Below are 18,476 nucleotides of genomic sequence, written 5' to 3'. Positions count from 1 at the left end.
TTTCATTACTACTTTTCCATGTTCATTGTTTTAAATTAACACCATGATCTTGATTTGTGATTAGATTAAATTGTTTTCTTTACAACAATTTTAACACATTTATTATCCACACTGGTGTTAATAATGATCAGTTGATTTCTATGGATAAACCTTGAACAATAACATTGGAAAAAAGTTCAAGTCAGCATATGACGTTTCTCGCTAATTGTTAACAATTTACTGGCTCTTGTCATGAGAATTCCAAGGGATAATCAAATTTTCTTTTCTACAAACATAAAGGGATGTTTACTTGTAAGAAAATTTTTCGAGACAATTATTCTAAATTCGTATAACAATTAGTTGCGAATTGGAAAGATGAAAAAAAATTAAATTTTCTTTCATTTTTCAAAATCGCGCTTTCTCATCACCATGACAACGAAATCGACACAAAGATGACGTTGCCTTGAGTCTTTCTTTTTCTCTTTCTTTTTTCTCTTTCATATTTTTGTCTCGGTTTTGTTTTTCTCTTTTAATTGTTTCAATTTCTCATTAATTGTCAACCGATTAATCATCTTCTATACTTAATTATCTATTCTATTTAAGAACAATGGCTAAACTCGTTCAAGTGATGTCCAATTTTTACCAAGAATATAAATCAACAACACCACAGAAGCTTAAGATTATCGATGCTTATTTATTTTATATTTTTCTCACCGGTGTAATTCAATTTGTCTATTGTTTAATTGTTGGTACTTTTCCATTTAATTCTTTCCTTTCTGGATTCATCTCATCAATAGCTTCATTTGTTCTTGGTGTTAGCCTTCGGCTTCAAGTTAATCCTGCAAATAAACACGATTTTGGTGATGTCTCTAATGAACGGGCTTTCGCTGATTTCATCTTTGCCCAGATTGTTTTACACTTGGTGGTAATCAACTTCATCGGTTAATTTAGATTTTACCTTTAATATCAATCTTGTCAACATGGTATGATTTTCACACATGTAAAAAAGAAAAGTCTAAATTAAATTTTACTATAATATTATAATTGGCCTTTTGTTTACAATCAATTTTGTGACAGTTTGTTAAAAATCAGGAAAAATTGGTCACAAGCTATGATGGGGTTAATGAGCTATTGATGAATCAAATTACAATAATGTCAACGTAATTAGATAAAATGATTCACTGATTAGGTTTACAATCACGATACAATATAACGAATCTAATTTACAATCATCTAATTATTTTTGTTGATTAATTGATTAAGATTTACTTTCGGATACAATTTTAGATTCTGTTGTTGTTGTTGATGAACCTTCACTTATACTTGACTCCAATTTGAATGACAATTTTTTCACACTATCAACTAAATCAAACTTTGACATTGATAAAATTGTCTTTTTAACTATCCCATTATAATTATCAATTAAATCACTCCAATTCAAAGGGATATTAATCTTCTCAGGTAAATAAGGTTTCACATAAGGTTCAATCTTTCCTTTAACTGAATCATATTCTTTGTATAATAATCTAGTCTTTTTCAAATCTTCAGAATCTCCCATAGGTTTCCATTCACCAGATTCTATTGTCCAATAAACAAATCCAATTGGAATACCATATCTATACCATAAGAGAGATAATTAATAAAAGACAAAAAAAAACGAAAAAAAAAAGAAATCAATTAATTAATCAAGATCAAAAACAGCAACAATTACAAAAGTAAACAAGACGAGGTGACATTCAAATCAAACAACAAAAACGATCATAAAGTTCAACAGATTAACAAAAATAAATTAAAACATTTCAACTCACTTGATTGTGGTCCTAATCAAGCCCATTTTAAATTGTAATTCACAAAACAAACGCGTTTAATTAAATTAAATACAATTAGTTAAAGAAAATTATTTTCTCATTTTTGTTTTCTTCCAAAAGAAAATTGAATTGGTACAAATTAGAAAACTCAGATGGCACCACATTCGTTTGGGTTAAATTCTTTTCCACCAGAGGGAGTTTTCTCTTCTATTGCGTCACGTTTTCGATACTCGACTCGAGCTCATTTACTCTTAATCGCTTTACTTAGCCGCTTCTTTTTTTTATTCTAAATAATTAATGTAATTAATTGTTGTGATTTTTTAATGAGTTTATTTACATTTGCATGTTGATTTAATTGTTCATCTTTATTATTGTTTTCCTATTTTGTTTTGTTTCTTAAACTGTGATGGATAAAATACTTGAAAGTAAATATGAACTTCGAAGAGCCGAACTTTTGGAAAAGTATGAAAAGCGATCTAAACAACGTCGAAAACGTGTAAAAGCAAATGGATGGATAACTGTGAATAAATTGCCAGTAGATTTTTCTAAACGACGACGACGGCGACCACCAAAGATTGACGATGATGACGAGATTGAATCTGCAGTGTCATCAATTGATATGATTCATTGTCCAACAAATAATTTAACGGAAAATCAAAGTAAACAAAATAACAGTAAACTTACTCACCCGCCATTAGTATTGGATGATTTAGATGTAGCAGGTATTGATGATAATTTACTTATCGACTGTTTACTTACCAATATTGATGAACTTAATTTTATTTTGGATTCAGAGGATTTCGATCCAAACAAGTTTGACCAACAACAACAACAACAGCAACAACAACAATTCCAATACCTGATAAATGAATCAACTCAAGTTGACCAAACAACAACCGATCCAAGGACAACAAAAGATTTGGATATTCTCAGTGAAATAATCAACAATCTCAATTATGTGCCTGAAAATGATGATCAAAATTTCAACAATTTCCACCTCGACTCCTTCAGAACGGAACCACCACAAGAATCAATTCTATCATCATCTTCACCTTTTCCAGCATCCATGTTGTCCCCATCAATAGCATCTACATCACCAGAACAACACCAAAATCAACCTCAACCTCAACCACCGGAAGTTCACAAAGTTGATGAGGTTTCTTCCGCTTCTTCACCCAGCCAATCCCCACCTCCACCTCCACAGCCAATGCCAACACCCTCTCCACCCTCTCCACCTTCATCATGCTCTAAACCCACCCTGACATCATCATCACCACCACCACCACCATGTCGACCTCCACTTCAACCATCATACGGTAAAGATATTTTCCAAATGCTTGAAGATGCAAATCAACAGAATCAAAATGAATCAACGACGAGTGATGATGAATCTGAATTAGATGATTGATTTATTTTTCTATTTTTTTTTCTTTTTCATCCAGTGAATCAACTTGATTATTTCCCTCTGATTGTTGTCCAGATTAAATCACCTTAAATCATTTTCATTATCTTTTCCAATTTTTCTCTAATTACAATTTACAAAGTACAAAAAAAAAGCTTATATTCTAATCGTTGTTCAATTCTAATCATTTGTATAAAGAAAAATGTATATTAACAAAAAACAAACTAAATTGTTCTCAATAAAAAAGCTTTTCATCTCCAAAATTTACCTAAATTGTCACAATTGAAACTTAGGTGATCCATCAAGATATATCGTCAATTAGATCATGACATTGAGAGTATTTACAATTAAAGACCAAGAGGATCAAATTAAGATCTTAATCATGATCAATACTTGAAGATAAGTGATCAGAACAAACTAAGACCAGTTTAAAAACAATTAACTTTAATCAATTGTGATAATAAAAGTTAAATGCTAAATACTAAATATTTCTCGCTCTCACTCTCACTCTCGCTCTTTTTTTTTGCTTGACAATGAAACTTTTTTTCTCATCTTTGATTAGCAATTAACATTAATACTCATCATCTTGATAATTATAGTATCATAGCTATTTAACGCGCTCGTGACAATGGATCCTTTTGGAAATAAACAATCAGTGTTTTCTTTTTGTTTTTAATTTTGCAACTTGAGTCCTTTTCCATTAATCTCGATAATTGATTGTTTCCATTTTGAAATTCTTTTCGGTAATTAATTACTATTGTAAAACTGTTCATCCGTAAGTTGGAAAAGTATCTTGATATCGTCATCATCATCCCACGCGAGTCAATGATTTAGTTTTAAGTAGGAAACAAAAAAAAAGTAAATCATTGAACCAAATTATTTTATATTAAATCCACTCGAAACCAGGGGTTCATGATAATGAGCTGATCCATGTTATATAATAGTCTATCTTTCAAAATTAATGGTCTTTCTGAATGGCCAATATATATGTTATTATATTGTTCCTCGAGATTGAGTGAAAATAGAAAAATATTCAAGTTTATGTTGGTAAAAAAAAAGTTCACAATTGAAAGCTTTGTTCATGGCTCCGAATTTTGGTGTAAAATGTAATAAAATCAGCTTTTAATGACCAATTTAACTTCTCGTTCTGGTCAAACATGAGCGTAATCAATTTGAACATAAATTTGTTTAACTCCTATTTGTTTGAAGATACTTTCAACATGACTTAAGATGTATTTGGGATCCGCGTTGTTGGATACTTCGACCTTCAAATTACCAACATATTCATTTGTACAAAGTGTCCAAAAGTGTGGTTGATGAACATTATAAACCTCATCTATTTGCATTATCTAGAGCACCAAGGAAACAAAATAAACAAAGGTAAGAGAGAGAGAGAGAGAGAAAGTAGATTAGTAATTAAGTTTGATTGGCTTTGGATACGAAAGATAAGTATAACAATTATTTTTTTACCCTCTGATAACAAGGCGGTAATAATGCTTCCAATTCTCTAGGTGTACGTTGCATGAGAATACCAATAGAATCACGGAGAAGTGGAAGAACTGAAATAGCAACAAGTGTAGCGATGAACATTGAACAAATTGGATCAGCAATCATCCAACCAAATTGACTCATTAATATCGCTGAGATGATCACACCGACACTTCCCAATGTATCAGCTAAAATGTGTAGAAATACACCTTGCATTATTTGACTTTTGGGTCCCTCTTCAGATTGTATTAATGGTTCATCGTGATGATCATGACTATGATTATGGTCATGACTATGGTTATTGTGGGAATGTGATGAAAGAAGAGGATTTGAATTGTTGTGTGAATGATTATGGTTATTTTGGACACTGGTTACCGATGTAGGTCCATGTGAATGCCCGTGACCATGAGAATGTCCATGACCATGTGAATGCCCATGCATCTGACCACCATGTTGGAAAGCAAAGATACCAACCAAATTTACAATAAAACCCAAAACGGAAACAATAAATAATCTATCATGTTTAACTTCAGGTGGTTCGAATGCTCTTTCAACGGCCTCAGAAAGGATGAAAAAGGCAATAAATAGTAAGAAAAGACCATTCACAAAACCAGCTAATACTTCGGCTCGAACATAGCTAGAGAAATAGAAAAACAGAAAGAATTAAATTAATATCCAAAGTGAACAATCAAGATACACGTAGATCCAATTGGAAATACATCTTGCTCATTATAATTAATGATGATAACTCTCAGCATACCCATAAGAAAATCTTTCATTAGGTCTCCATTTTGTTATAACAGAAGCAGCTAGACCAGCAACCAGTGCTGTACAGTCAAAAAACATATGAAAAGAGTCTGATATTAAGCCAAGACTGTAAATATATAAAAACAAATTAAAACAACAATTAAGAGTATATAACATGTGTAAGAACCCAGACCAGAAAATCAAACTTGTCAATTAAACCATATCTCAGCTAAGTTGTAATAGTGATTAAAAGTTGTTTTAATTATTGTAGAATATAATCTTATGAGTATTGGTCACAATTTTACATTGTTGTATAACCTAAATCTGTCAAAAAAAAATAGTAAATCTAGTGACTAATATACTTAATTTAGTCTGTGAGTCTTAAATCTATAGCAATAGAGATTCTATCATATGTTTTGGTTTGACAGTCTCAAGAAAATGACCAACCTTTTGATTCTGAAAGGATAAATTGACAAGTCTTTTTTTCCCCTCAATCAACTCGATTAAATCAAATTAACATACCTATTGGTTAATATTCCATAAAATAACTCAACGAATGCGAATGATACATTTAATAGCAGAAAGAGGAATAAATTACGCGACGTCTTATCTGCAAATATTAATCTAAAAAAAGAGAATAGAAAAAATATTGAGAGGGAAATAAAAAAAGAGAATAGAATATAAGATGAGATGAGAGAATAAAGAACAGAATATGGAATAGAGAAAATGCAAATTAATTAACAGAATAAACCAATCAATTAATAAGAGAAATTTAAAAAGAACAATTAAAAAAATTCACCTTAACCATCCATTTATTTTCTCTTTTAACCGGAATCCTTTGGAAACCTTATATTCTTTTTCATGGTTGTAAACAGGAAGCATTTGTTGATTAGTTAACTATAAATATCACAATTTCTAATAAAAATTAAGACAAAAACACTACGATTAGATTAGACCACAGTGAACACCTATGATTGTGAACAATTAACAAGATTAAATAACAATTGGAATTAACATTTAATTAACATTTAATTAAGAAGCCGATCCACCGATTATCTTTTCTCCTTCTGTTTCCAATTTCTTCAACCATGGAAACAGACAAATAACAAATTCCCGTTGACGTGTTTGACTTTTCTCTTAAAGCGGTGACATCTAGCGGATTCGAAAAAAAACAAATTCGGTCACGGAAGGAAAAGTCACGTAAATATGAGCTCCTGAGTTTTTTATAAATTCTGTGAAATTCTGAAAAAAAAAATTGTCTAAACTGTGAAAATATAAATTATAAGTGCTCACCTTAAGTGCTCCTAAAAGTCTGTGTGGTTAGGATGGCTGCTTCCTCGGAAAATTCAAGTGATCTTCGTCGCCTCAGTAAGTAAAATCAATGTTAAGCCAAAATCTATATTCAAACGAATGATTTAAACTCAATATTTAAACTCAATATTTAAACTTAATATTTAAACAAAGAATTTAAACTTAAAATATATTCAAACTTAACAATTTAAATCTAACTTACTACATAAAAGGCAAATTCAATACTAAAATTATATTTTTCTCATCCATTCATTGAACAATAAATTCAGAGGATCTTAGGCTCTCAAAGAACAGCAAATATAAAATTGTAATGAACTATTTTGAATTGCAACATGAGAAGAATATGAATATTGAAAAAGTACAAGCTGAACTCTCAGCCTACCCGATAATTAAACATCTTCAACTGCTTGTCAAAGATCAAAATTGGACAAAAAACATTGAACCTGATAAACTCCTGGAGATCACGAAATTCATAGATCGACTAATTCAAATAGACAACAAACAAGTAGAAGAAGAAAGAATGGACAATCAAATAGAAATACAAGATTTTTCGAACAATCAAATCAAGAATTTGCTATCAATCCAGACTGACAATAGACAAGGTAAACCGGACTCTTGGTATGATGTATCCCATATCAAAATCTTACACACAATAATTGTAAAAATACCTGGACTGAAAAATGAACCGGAAAGAAAAATAGGTGACATCGCGACTGATTTAGTAGAAAGATTACTCGAAGAAACGTCGGAAGACTCTGGTTCGGCTGAAGAGATTATTCCAGGATTCGAATCAGCTAAAGTGAGATGTGCGAGTACTGCTGAAAGAATAAAAGTCTTCAACTTTCTGAAGAAATCACAACCAAAATGGCAAATTACGATTCCACCAATACAAGATCCACAGATCAAGCTAAGTGCTGTAAGATTTGATGAGGAAAACATCAATCAATGGATAAATCGGTTATTCATCAAAAATCATTGGAAAAAGTGTTGGAAGGTATGTATAAAACACTTTTACAAATCAGGTAAACACTATGATGTGATACTGGAGGTTGATCCTGCAGTCAGAGAGTGGATTGAACAAAGAAATGGTTTCATATCAGCAGGATATAAGAGAATAGCGGTTACAGATCATTTTGATATAAAACAATGTCAAAATTGTACTCGATTTGGACATTTAGCTAATCGATGTACCCAATTAAGTCTGTGTCCTTATTGTGGTGGTGCAAATCACTTTCATGAATCATGTAAAATAAAGGATCAGCCGCATAAATGGAAATGTCCAAATTGTTTGAAACATGGTGAAAACGCATGGGAAACTAAGTGCTCAAGGTTTCAAGAACGACTTCAACATGAATTGGAAAAAAAGAATTATCAATACAAATTTGTGATGGCCTAAAACAACATTCGAAGTCGAAAAATCGAGAAAATTAAAACCAATTAAGACTGAAATAGTAACAACATAACCAAAAAATTAACATGAATACTCAAACCTCTGATTACAAAACAAACAAATTAACAATCTTCTCTTTAAGTTAACAATTAACAATTAACAAACTAATACACTAACCTTAAAATGAACTAGAACTTCACAATTAATCACTAATTAAAACAAATAAATGATCTAAAAAGTTAAACAATTACAACTAATTAACACGACCCTGCTAAGACTATCGCTCAAAACATAACAATTAAGACTAACCAAATCAAGTAAAACCAATTAACACTAACCCACAAAAGATCCGTTAATGAATAACCTCACTCAAAACAATTTACACTAATCACTAAAATCAACACAGTAACTCATCTCGATTAACAAATTAACACTTTAGTGTGAGAATCAAACAAAATTACTCATTCTAACTTTAAACCGCTCAAACTTTAGCTCATTCAAACTTTAGCTCATTCAAACTTTAGCTCATTCAAATTTAGATTACTCAAATTTTAGCTCACCAAAAAAGAAACAAAAATGTATCAACAATCTATTCTTCGTGAACTTCAAGCAAAAAGACTTGGGTGGATACGAAATACACCTCACATCGATAAAAGTCACTCGATTCAAATCAACATTGACTCCTCGCTCGATCATTTAGCGTCATTGGTACTGGAATCAATTCCTGATTCATTCAACAAACTCACCTACTTCAAATTGAGAAAAAATGGAAGATTGGAAATCGGATCAATCTCTGATGAAGTGAAACGTGAATTAATACAAACAATTGCTAATATATATCCTGAAGCGGAAGTTGTTGAATTTCAACCAATACAGTCGTCGATTCACTTCACTGTGAAATATTTACCCATACAATCCGACAGCTTCATCACCAACAATGTAATCATCTCTAACGCTCTAATTCGTGATAACCAAACCTTTGTGTCTGAAGTTTCGCTGGAAGAAAATGGGTATAAAATCAACCTGAACATAAGTGAAATAAACCGAAACAAATTACTTGACTGTGATGGTTACATCTGCTTTATGGGTTCATACTCACGATTCAGTGACACAATTGACACCGGTCTCTGCTCTTGCCTTGAACTACATGATGAATGTGAATCCACTCCACGATGTGTACTGTGTGCTGAAAGACATGATGAAATTTGCCCAGCAAAATTCAATAGTGAATTGTTAAAGTGCTACCATTGTTCTGGAAATCATTCAGCCTCTTCAAGCAAGTGCGAATATGTGAAATATCTAAAAAATAAAGCGTCCAGATATCATTCTATAAAATATGAATGGATTATCGGAGATCGAGATTAACCTAATATATCTGAACGCGAGGAAAAGTCGACTCCTCACAAGTGATCTCATTGAAAAAACAATCAAGTCGACTAAAAAAGCGCTGATTCTTACTGAAGCAAATCGATCATCATCAGCAAATGCTTTGAATTATGGAATCCTAGTAAATGATCAAACTGTACTAGCAGTTTCAAAAGACATTAAAATTGTGGCAAGTGATACATCACTAAAAAACTGTATAATTACACTCATATCAATCAACAAACATCAAGTGATTCTAATAGGTGCTTACATTGGACATGATGATATCAAAGGAAACATCATCGATTTCATCAACAAAATATCAATAACAACGAAGGTGCCAATCCTTGCAGTCATGGATGCAAACTGTGAGGATAAACTTTGGTCAATGAAAGAAAATCGCATAGACAGCAGTCGAATCTTGGCCGACTTCATTCGTGAAAGATCCTTACGTGTTCTGAATACTCCTCGACCCGACAACTACACGTTTTGCTTCAAAGAGAGCACATCGTGGATTGATGTTATCTTCACAAATCTGAGAAATTGCAGTATAGTAGAAGGAGAAATAATAACTGATCATAGATTATTTGAAGTTAGAATTGAGCTAGAAAAACAGTTTATCATCAGACAGCAACATGAAAAGATCAGAGTACTCATAAGAAAACAATTACCAATAATAGCAGATGAAACAATTCAAACAACCTTTAAGAGAATAAGTGAATTTCCGATAGAATTTGGTAGAATTATCAATAGACAGATCAGAAGTAACAATAGAAGAATCAGGAAAATAAGGAAAAAAATCAGGAAATTAAAGAGAAAGATACCAAATGATACAAGAAAAATAAAGAACTAGAATTAAAATGCATCGAACTTAGAATAAGCAAATACAAAAATACACAAAAATATCTGTACAAGATTAGAAATGACACAGAGAAAAAATGGAAATTCATGAACTCGTTCATGAAATCGAAAAAGGAATTATTCAGTCTAATTGAGGATAGTGAAGTAAAACCTGATCTGAGCTCGTTTAGCAAGAGAAAAATAGTACCAACAGATGAAACAGGAAGTGAATCGTGTATAAGTCAGGAAGAGGAAGAAAGAATCATGGGGTTCAAATGGAAAAAAGGATCAGGAAATGCCGATGAATATACACTGAAAAGCTGGAAGATGTTTTGGAAACATAACAAAGAAAATATTATACACCTGATAAAAAAATCATTTGAAAACGGAGTAGTACCAGCTTATACAAAAACATTCGGTGCACATTACATCCCGAAACCTGACAAATCACTCAGATTAATAAAAATATCATCATCACTATTGAAAATATATGATAAAATCATTACTAAAAGAATACAAAAACATCTTGAAAATATCTTGGTGCCAATGACTCAATTTGCGTACGTTTCACATTTAAACATTAATGATTTTCATATTGCTCTAATTCAACATCTCACCAGTGGTATTGGAGTATCAATTGATGCAACCAAAGCGTTTGATACAATATCATTAGAAACAATTTACAAAGAACTGGAAGAACATGTAGACCCAGGAACGATGTCAATGATAAAGTCATTCCACACAAATCGGGTGCTTAGATACAAGGATGGAAGAGAAAAGTTCTACAAAAAAGATGATGAAGGGACAGCAGCAGGATCATCTTTAGGACCGATACTTTTTATTATTGGTCTAAACGCAGCGATAAGAAGAGTAACGGAACGTGGAATCAAAGTTATATCATTTGCAGATGATTTAATTATTTTATCAAGTAATGAAAATAAAGAGCGAGATATGGAGATTGTAACAACTGAACTCGGCAAGATCAACCTTCAAGTCAACCCAACGAAAACAAAGCTCATTACAAAACAAAATTCAGTCATGGTAAAAACAGTGGGAAAATACATATTTTACTCGGTACATCCAGATAATCTACACAGAATAATTAAAGAACATGAATCAAAAATCAAAAATCAGATTCAACTAATAAGTAAACTTCCACTCCACTATCAAAGAACAGCCATCGAAGCACATTACACTAGCTGTATGTACAAACTTGGTCCTCATGCTCTGATGAAAAATATGAATTACATGAATCTGATCGCTAATTTACAAAATATTGTCAACAATTACCTGAAACAAGCTCTATGCATACCAAATGGTACATCAAATTGGTCACCACTGATTCTGTACAATCTGGTAAATCCAGTAGAAGTATGGTTAACGTCAAATCTAAATGCGATACTCAAAATAGCGCACTCGTACGAAAACTGGCCAATAATTAAAGAGCTTCAAATAAAAAGAACTTTCGCCGACCCTGAAGCAGAAAGTAAAACAAATTTCTGGAATCGAAAACGAAACTTTCCATCACTCGAACCAGCAAAATACAATTTGAAGAAAAATGTATTCTCACTAGATAATGAACTTACTTTGTATGAAACAGATTCAATGAACGTATATCGAAATCATCTCCTAGCAATTTACTGTATGATAAGGAAACACAGGGATGAAAATGTAAATTATCTTCTACCATCAATGATTACGAGATACCCAAATTCTGAATCAACAGAAATAATCATTAAAATGCTAGAAAATCATCAGAAAATATACACATGGACAGAAATGATTGATAATGGTACAATTCCAATCGAAGCAACAAGAACAATAAAAATAAGGAATCTAATTCACACAAAAGCTGACGTCAAGGAGAAAATCAAGGAGAAGGTACAAGAACTGGTGCTAAAAGTAAGGAAGCCGTCGATCTTTCAAACTCTCTTTCCAAAGAAAATTGAAAAAGTCTACAGTCACTATCATGGAATGAGTATAAAGAAAATCATCAGAAACTGTACACAACTGGAAATTCTGACAAACAAACTAAACAGGAAAAAAGGAAAACATAGACATCCAACCCACTATCTAAGTGATTGTAAAAAAACTGAAAATTATCACATTCATGATTTAGATTTAACCAATGACAATAACACAAAATTGAGACTAAAAAACATTCAAAATATTGTATTAATACTAGAAGAAAAACTTTGTAAGCTGAGCGATTAGCCCAGCGCCTTCGGGCCATCAACTCAGTTTGATGAAAAAATGTCTAAAGCATTAACCTCAGGGGAGGTGTAATAAAACGGTCATTTGATTTTCTGTTCTTTTTTTTCATTTGTATTTGTTTCTTCTTGTTCTTGGTTTTAATTGTCGTTGTTGATTGTTTGAGGTTTTGATTAATTTGGTTTCTAATTGATTATTGTTCGTTAATTAGTTTTATGGTTTCTCCATGTTCACATCTGCCGCTACCATTTATCTTTCTTGTCTTTCCAGCTGATTAATAAGCCACCGGCTCAGGTTAATCTATATTAAAGTCTATTGATTGTTTGTCGTTTTCGTTGTGGTTTGTTTTAATTTCTGCTCGTTGATTGCTGACTTAATTACTTAACTGTTTGCTCTGGTTTGTTTAAGATGGGTTTGATTAGGACTACAATCAAGTGAGTTGAAATGTTTTAATTTATTTTTGTTAATCTGTTGAACTTTATGATCGTTTTTGTTGTTTGATTTGAATGTCACCTCGTCTTGTTTACTTATGTAATTGTTGCTGTTTTTGATCTTGATTAATTAATTGATTTCTTTTTTTTTTCGTTTTTTTGTCTTTTATTAATTATCTCTCTTATGGTATAGATATGGTATTCCAATTGGATTTGTTTATTGGACAATAGAATCTGGTGAATGGAAACCTATGGGAGATTCTGAAGATTTGAAAAAGACTAGATTATTATACAAAGAATATGATTCAGTTAAAGGAAAGATTGAACCTTATGTGAAACCTTATTTACCTGAGAAGATTAATATCCCTTTGAATTGGAGTGATTTAATTGATAATTATAATGGGATAGTTAAAAAGACAATTTTATCAATGTCAAAGTTTGATTTAGTTGATAGCGTGAAAAAATTGTCATCAAAATTGGAGACAAGTATAAGTGAAGGTTCATCAACATCAACATCAACAACAACAACCGAATCTAAAAATGTATCCGAAAGTAAATCTTAATCAATTAATCAACAAAAATAATTAGATAATTGTAAATCGTATTCATTTTACTTACAAATAGCTGTTAACTAAACTTGTGATCAAATCAAATCTATTGATACAAATTATTTTTGGTTTTACTTGATTTTTCCGTATTAAGCTCATCAATCATCAGGTTCATCCGCTCAGATTTTTTATTAAACAAGCTGATTGTTATATTTTTTAATTATGTCAGCCTAATGAAAATACTAGAATTCACATCATACGTACAGAATTTGACAATGTAAACATTAATTTATTAGCAAAATTAATTTGAGAAGGACTAGTTTTCGGACTTTTGACTTGAAGGCCTCAACAGATTAAGACCTTTGTGTAATCAACTAAATTGGTCAGCATTGTGATGACGATCTGAGTTTTTTGAGACTTTGACTTTGACATTGAAGTTAACAACTCAATTAAAGGTCATTTGTAGGTTTTTTTGAGAGTAATAACATCAAATTGCCTTAGCACCAAAGCTCGAGTACAAACTTCGAACAGTCTGACCTGATAAACTATCACTATTGGTGCTTATTCCAGTCAAATAAATAAAAGTGTCTTCATCTCTGGTTCTAATTTCAACGTGAATTGGTCAATTAAATGCTCTTCGTAAAGAACCTTCAAATGACCTCTAATTAAAACACTAATGGATCGGTGAAAAGTATTCGTTCTCTTGGAATTCAAGTTCATTTTTTCTGATCAGTAGAACTTGAAGATTCATATCATTCCGAAGACACTCCACATCTCCCCATGGTTTTTTCGAAATACGATTTTTCTCCACGGAAATGATTGAAATAAATTTCCAACTCGAATTAAATTCAACTATAATCCCTGAGAATTATTCCAAATTGATTGAATTAGCTAATAGTTGTACTACTTACTAAGTCGATTCACTCTGAACAGTTCAATCTCTAAAACTGAGATGTATTGAGGTTAACAATCTGAACACAGTTAATTGGATACAATTAAATTTAGCTGTTTATTTTTTACACAATCAAATTAAATATACAATATATATCAAAGTTAAATGATAATCATAGTACTTTTCAATTAATTAGCCATTAGAAGATAAGCTAATTGGTCACTGGGGAGATTATATTAATTGATGTATTTTAAATTCATCAATTAATAAAAAGTAATTTTAATAAAACGATGTACCTGAGAGAAGAGCAAATTAATAAATGATTAGTCTTTATGATGAAATAGTGACGACTAAATTAGTTACCATATTTCGATAGTGATCCAATCGAGGAACCATATCCACTTGATTTGGTCGAAATACTCGAATCGCTCGAACCATAAATGGGAACATGATCAGTCTCATAAACGGTAGTTCGAGTCGCCGGTGAAAATTGTGTCGTCGTATAAACTGTCGTATGAGTGGGTACCAGTTGAGTTTGTGTATAAACAGTTCGAGATCGAGTGGGAATTGAAGGATTAAAGTAAGACGATGTTCGTGTTAATTGTGATCGAAGACCGATCGGTGTTCGTATAAAATTGGTCGATCGAAGGGGCGATCCAATGTTCGAGGTTAACATAGAGTTCGTTGCAAGGGTTGGTGGACTTGCCAGAGAAATCGAAGGCTAAATAATTATGGAAAAAGTAAAAAGTGATCAAGTTAATCAACTAATCAAGAGTAAAGTGATTACCTTAACAAGGTTAGATTCAAATGATTGAGTTTTGGTTACTTTCATTGGCGATGCTAATCCAGGGGATGATTGAATCATTGGAACGTTCTGAATAATCGGAATCGTCTGAATATTTGGTGATGATCTGAAATGAAAAAACAATTAATATTAACACTATCATCTAATTGTACTGATAGGGATTCAATAAATGATATTAAATTGTTACTCAACTGAACATTGGGTGTTTGAATCTGAATCAATCCAGGAGATGATGATTGTATCTGTTGAATTGGTGATTGTTGAAATGTTGGTGATGATAATAAGCCTTGATTGGTTGTTAATGATTGTCCATTAGTTAATAAGGTTGATGATGAAGGTAAAATTGTCTGAAAAGTTGCTGGTGATGACAATTGACCAATCGATTGAACATTTGCCATTGGAATTGTGTTGAATTGATTCGTTGAGCCGGTAAATTGATTAGTATTAGATTGTAAACCGAGAGATGATGATGTTGATCCTTGTTGATTTTGTTGAAAAAAGTTCAACGGATTTAATCCAGTTGATATACTTGGAGATGCAATTGAATTAAGTAAAGATATTGATGGTGATTGAATTGCTGTTGGTGGAGATGGTGATAAGTAAGAGATTGATGGTGACATTGGAAGTTGATTTGTTTGAAACAGTTGATTAGTTAATTGTTGTTGACCAGTTGAAGGTGAAAATGGTGAAAACTGAGCTGTAGGTGAGAGGTAAGATTCTTGTGACATTAATCTCAAAGGTCCCAACATCCGACGATCTGTTGATTTAATCTCGTTAATCTTTTTCTTTTTCAACTTTTCCTTGTGATCATTTTTAATTCTTGCCCCAGGCGATAAAGTTGATCCAATTAAACCATAACTTGCCCGTTTAATTGGTTGATTAACTTGTAAATTGTTACCAATAGACGATTGACCAAACAGCATCGGCCTTTGTTGTTGCTGTTGTTGTTGTTGTTTCCTCTTGTTGTTAATTGTTGTTGGTTTGGTTAATTTAACACTTGATTGTTGAGATTGTACTTTCTCAACCCTAAATGTAAAGTTGTAAATTGTTACAATCAATTAGATGAGAAAAAATAAAGTTTCATTAATCAAATAAGATCAATCACCAGAGAGTAATCAATAACTTCCGTAATAATTTCATTCTTCAAGGTAAATCACTCCAATGAATTAATGATTTCCCTTGTTTTTGATAATTATTATCAAGATTTAATTAGTTTCTCAATCAACTAATTACTATCAACTTAAGATCACAAGTTTTTAATAAAAATAAATAACAACCAGTTGATTATCATTTATAGTTTTCATTGAGACATTTAATTGCTAAACTTGTAATCACAATTACGGTGAGCAAAGTCTATTAACTTAATTTCTCAATTATCTCTAATAGTAATCAATTTGATGAGGTTGATTTACCAATCAAAGAGATCAAACTAATTAAGTCACCAATCAGTTAATGACATTGAAAAACAAAAGCAACAAATTATTAAGTAAAAAGATCAACAATTAGTTGGATCATTAGCTTTGAATCAAGAATTGAATTAATTAGTAATTAGACTTACCTATCTTTAGAATTGAATCTAATTAAACCAGACCTTGATGTTACAAGTTTAGGTTTAATTGTTGGTTTAATTGTTGATCCTTTTCCATTGATTTTAATTGTTTCATTCGCAACTTTTTGACCAACCATTTTCTCAGATTCAACAAGATGACCATTGGGCTTTCCCTCCATGAAGCTTCTGGACACTGAAAAAACTTTATCATCAACAGGCTTAAGTAATGATTCAACAGCCATTGGATCAGGAATCACAATTAAATCAGAATCATTATAATCATCTGATTGTTCATTTTTATTGGATTTTAATTGTTCACTTGAAGGAACACTAAATGTTGATTGATCAACATTAACCGACAAGGATTTTGGCTTGGTTGCAACTTTTACACTATTTGGTATTCCTAAAGGAAGAAAACAATTAGTTAATCACAATTAAGATGAATGATCACTCACCTGATTGAAATTCTGAACTAATATCATAGGAATCCCATGTTGTTGAATCATCACAATTAACAGTTGAAAGTATTAAAACAATTTGAATGAAACATTTAAATGTAAACATTGTAAAACGATTGTGTTGATTGTTGATGGAAATTTGATTTGTTAATTGTTGTTAATCAGCAAACAAACACGAGCAAAATGTCAAGAGCAAATCAATGATGAAATAATTTAACTGAAACTGATGATGATTTAACTTGATCTCCTCAATAATATAATTAAGGTAAACAAACAAGGAAAAGCCTGAAATGATCATTAACCATTGATTAGTTAAATTGTTCCAAAATGAAACATAAATCACAATTTATTTAACAATCTAACTTTTACATCTTAATCCTCTTTACTGTTCTAACCATTCTAATGATTAACTAATCAGAATCAGGCCCTTAATCGTGAGAAATTTAAAACTTTTATCAACATTTGACCGTAAAAAGTGTTTCCATCTTCATCCCGATTCGATATTCAGGTTAAATCCTCGATTCTCAGATTAAATTTTGACTTTGATTAAATTGTTCATCTTACTGATTGTTTACCTCTCGTTAATCATTTCTATGAATAATTAGATTTAATTGATCAAATTATCTTTCGAGTAAATAAATTGATCATTTAGCTCAATAACCAACAATAGAAATCAATGTTTCCATTTCAATTTCAATCTGCTGGTTCTATGATTTTCTTGTTCATGTTAATTAACTCATTAATTAATCTAATCTAATATGCTAACTGTTGTGTCCTTAATCAATTTGGAGCCAATCCCTTGTTCTTAATCCTCTTCACTCATCTTGATTAGTTAATTTAATAAGGAAAAGTTTTTTTCCCTGATTGTTTTCATTGATAACGATTAATACAATCAACAAGTTTCGATAAGTTTTTCATTTCATTTCATTTCAATTCTTATTAATTGTTTGGTTGGCAATCAATAGCAAACAATTGATGAGAAATTAAGTTGTAAAAGTTAATTGTGAATTAATCACTTTCTCTTACGTAATAATAATGTAACCAATTAATTTAATATTACAAAGTTAATCAAGATGATCGGGTGACATTTAGGATGATCAACTTAATGGAAATCAAATTATGATAATCAAAACCATTTTAACCTTTAACCAGATTAATGTAAAGTCCTAAAAGTTATTAGATTAACAATCAATTAAGTTAAAATTTTGTTCGGTAAACAATTCTGACAATTAAGAATAAATCATTTACGAGC

The 18,476-nt window shown here is 31.3% G+C and overlaps 6 protein-coding genes across 8 annotated transcripts; 3 read left to right on the top strand and 3 right to left on the bottom strand.

The window, feature by feature from the left end:
- Positions 1-466: 466 nt before the first annotated feature.
- LOC128388423 (dolichyl-diphosphooligosaccharide--protein glycosyltransferase subunit dad1-like) lies at positions 467-1,023 on the top strand. The gene has a single exon (XM_053347814.1). It carries the CDS (start codon positions 587-589, stop codon positions 923-925), a length of 339 nt encoding a protein of 112 aa, XP_053203789.1. The 5' UTR covers positions 467-586; the 3' UTR covers positions 926-1,023.
- On the bottom strand, positions 988-1,924 carry LOC128388422 (uncharacterized). The gene is made up of 2 exons (XM_053347813.1): positions 1,788-1,924; positions 988-1,595 (listed from the first exon to the last, which is right to left on the bottom strand). Exons 1-2 carry the CDS (start codon positions 1,811-1,813, stop codon positions 1,238-1,240), a joined length of 384 nt encoding a protein of 127 aa, XP_053203788.1. The 5' UTR covers positions 1,814-1,924; the 3' UTR covers positions 988-1,237.
- Positions 1,925-2,016: 92 nt separating this feature from the next.
- On the top strand, positions 2,017-3,292 carry LOC128388421 (uncharacterized). Of its 2 annotated transcripts, none has more exons than XM_053347811.1 (2): positions 2,017-3,103; positions 3,230-3,292. In XM_053347811.1, the coding sequence occupies exons 1-2, from the start codon at positions 2,194-2,196 to the stop codon at positions 3,280-3,282; spliced, it is 963 nt and encodes a 320-aa protein (XP_053203786.1). In that variant the 5' UTR covers positions 2,017-2,193; the 3' UTR covers positions 3,283-3,292. The 2 variants fall into 2 exon arrangements, with proteins under 2 accessions (XP_053203786.1, XP_053203787.1); XM_053347812.1 differs by having other exon boundaries at positions 2,021-2,509; positions 2,582-3,292.
- A 756-nt stretch (positions 3,293-4,048) lies between these two features.
- Positions 4,049-6,523, bottom strand: LOC128388420 (zinc transporter 7-like). Its single transcript, XM_053347809.1, has 5 exons — positions 6,224-6,523; positions 5,947-6,048; positions 5,438-5,551; positions 4,660-5,314; positions 4,049-4,538 (listed from the first exon to the last, which is right to left on the bottom strand). Exons 1-5 carry the CDS (start codon positions 6,304-6,306, stop codon positions 4,341-4,343), a joined length of 1,152 nt encoding a protein of 383 aa, XP_053203784.1. The 5' UTR covers positions 6,307-6,523; the 3' UTR covers positions 4,049-4,340.
- A 6,127-nt stretch (positions 6,524-12,650) lies between these two features.
- LOC128388456 (uncharacterized) lies at positions 12,651-13,625 on the top strand. The gene is made up of 2 exons (XM_053347852.1): positions 12,651-12,975; positions 13,166-13,625. The coding sequence occupies exons 1-2, from the start codon at positions 12,950-12,952 to the stop codon at positions 13,533-13,535; spliced, it is 396 nt and encodes a 131-aa protein (XP_053203827.1). The 5' UTR covers positions 12,651-12,949; the 3' UTR covers positions 13,536-13,625.
- An 885-nt stretch (positions 13,626-14,510) lies between these two features.
- LOC128388455 (uncharacterized) lies at positions 14,511-17,667 on the bottom strand. 2 transcript variants are annotated; one of them, XM_053347851.1, is made up of 6 exons: positions 17,222-17,667; positions 16,776-17,169; positions 15,410-16,243; positions 15,239-15,323; positions 14,776-15,133; positions 14,511-14,708 (listed from the first exon to the last, which is right to left on the bottom strand). In XM_053347851.1, the coding sequence occupies exons 1-6, from the start codon at positions 17,328-17,330 to the stop codon at positions 14,692-14,694; spliced, it is 1,797 nt and encodes a 598-aa protein (XP_053203826.1). In that variant the 5' UTR covers positions 17,331-17,667; the 3' UTR covers positions 14,511-14,691. The 2 variants fall into 2 exon arrangements, with proteins under 2 accessions (XP_053203826.1, XP_053203825.1); XM_053347850.1 differs by having other exon boundaries at positions 15,200-15,323; positions 17,222-17,665.
- Between the last annotated feature and the right edge of the window lie 809 nt (positions 17,668-18,476).

The sequence above is a fragment of the Panonychus citri genome, unplaced genomic scaffold (genome assembly GCF_014898815.1).
Source record: "Panonychus citri isolate SS breed McGregor unplaced genomic scaffold, ASM1489881v1 Contig00099, whole genome shotgun sequence".
Classification (NCBI taxonomy): Eukaryota; Metazoa; Arthropoda; class Arachnida; order Trombidiformes; family Tetranychidae; genus Panonychus; species Panonychus citri.
The sequence above is the reverse complement of the archived record's forward strand: the minus strand, read 5'-3'. Positions and strand labels throughout refer to the sequence as shown.

Excerpts from the sequence above, each read along its gene's own strand:
- LOC128388423 (XM_053347814.1), top strand. The coding sequence starts at position 587 with ATGGCTAAACTCGTTCAAGTGATGTCCAATTTTTACCAAGAATATAAA.
- LOC128388422 (XM_053347813.1), bottom strand. The coding sequence starts at position 1,813 with ATGGGCTTGATTAGGACCACAATCAA. Across the intron at positions 1,596-1,787 it reads TTGATTAGGACCACAATCAA|ATATGGTATTCCAATTGGAT; the intron begins GTGAGTTGAAAT and ends CTTATGGTATAG.
- LOC128388421 (XM_053347811.1), top strand. The coding sequence starts at position 2,194 with ATGGATAAAATACTTGAAAGTAAATATGAACTTCGAAGAGCCGAACTT. Across the intron at positions 3,104-3,229 it reads TCCACTTCAACCATCATACG|TGAATCAACTTGATTATTTC; the intron begins GTAAAGATATTT and ends TTTTTCATCCAG.
- LOC128388420 (XM_053347809.1), bottom strand. The coding sequence starts at position 6,306 with ATGCTTCCTGTTTACAACCATGAAAAAGAATATAAGGTTTCCAAAGGA. Across the intron at positions 6,049-6,223 it reads AAAATAAATGGATGGTTAAG|ATTAATATTTGCAGATAAGA; the intron begins GTGAATTTTTTT and ends CTCTTTTTTTAG. Across the intron at positions 5,552-5,946 it reads TATGGAATATTAACCAATAG|TCTTGGCTTAATATCAGACT; the intron begins GTATGTTAATTT and ends ATATATTTACAG.
- LOC128388456 (XM_053347852.1), top strand. The coding sequence starts at position 12,950 with ATGGGTTTGATTAGGACTACAATCAA. Across the intron at positions 12,976-13,165 it reads TTGATTAGGACTACAATCAA|ATATGGTATTCCAATTGGAT; the intron begins GTGAGTTGAAAT and ends CTTATGGTATAG.
- LOC128388455 (XM_053347850.1), bottom strand. The coding sequence starts at position 17,330 with ATGTTTACATTTAAATGTTTCATTCAAATTGTTTTAATACTTTCAACT. Across the intron at positions 15,324-15,409 it reads ATTCAAACACCCAATGTTCA|ATCATCACCAAATATTCAGA; the intron begins GTTGAGTAACAA and ends TTTTCATTTCAG. Across the intron at positions 15,134-15,199 it reads TTGAATCTAACCTTGTTAAG|CCTTCGATTTCTCTGGCAAG; the intron begins GTAATCACTTTA and ends ATAATTATTTAG.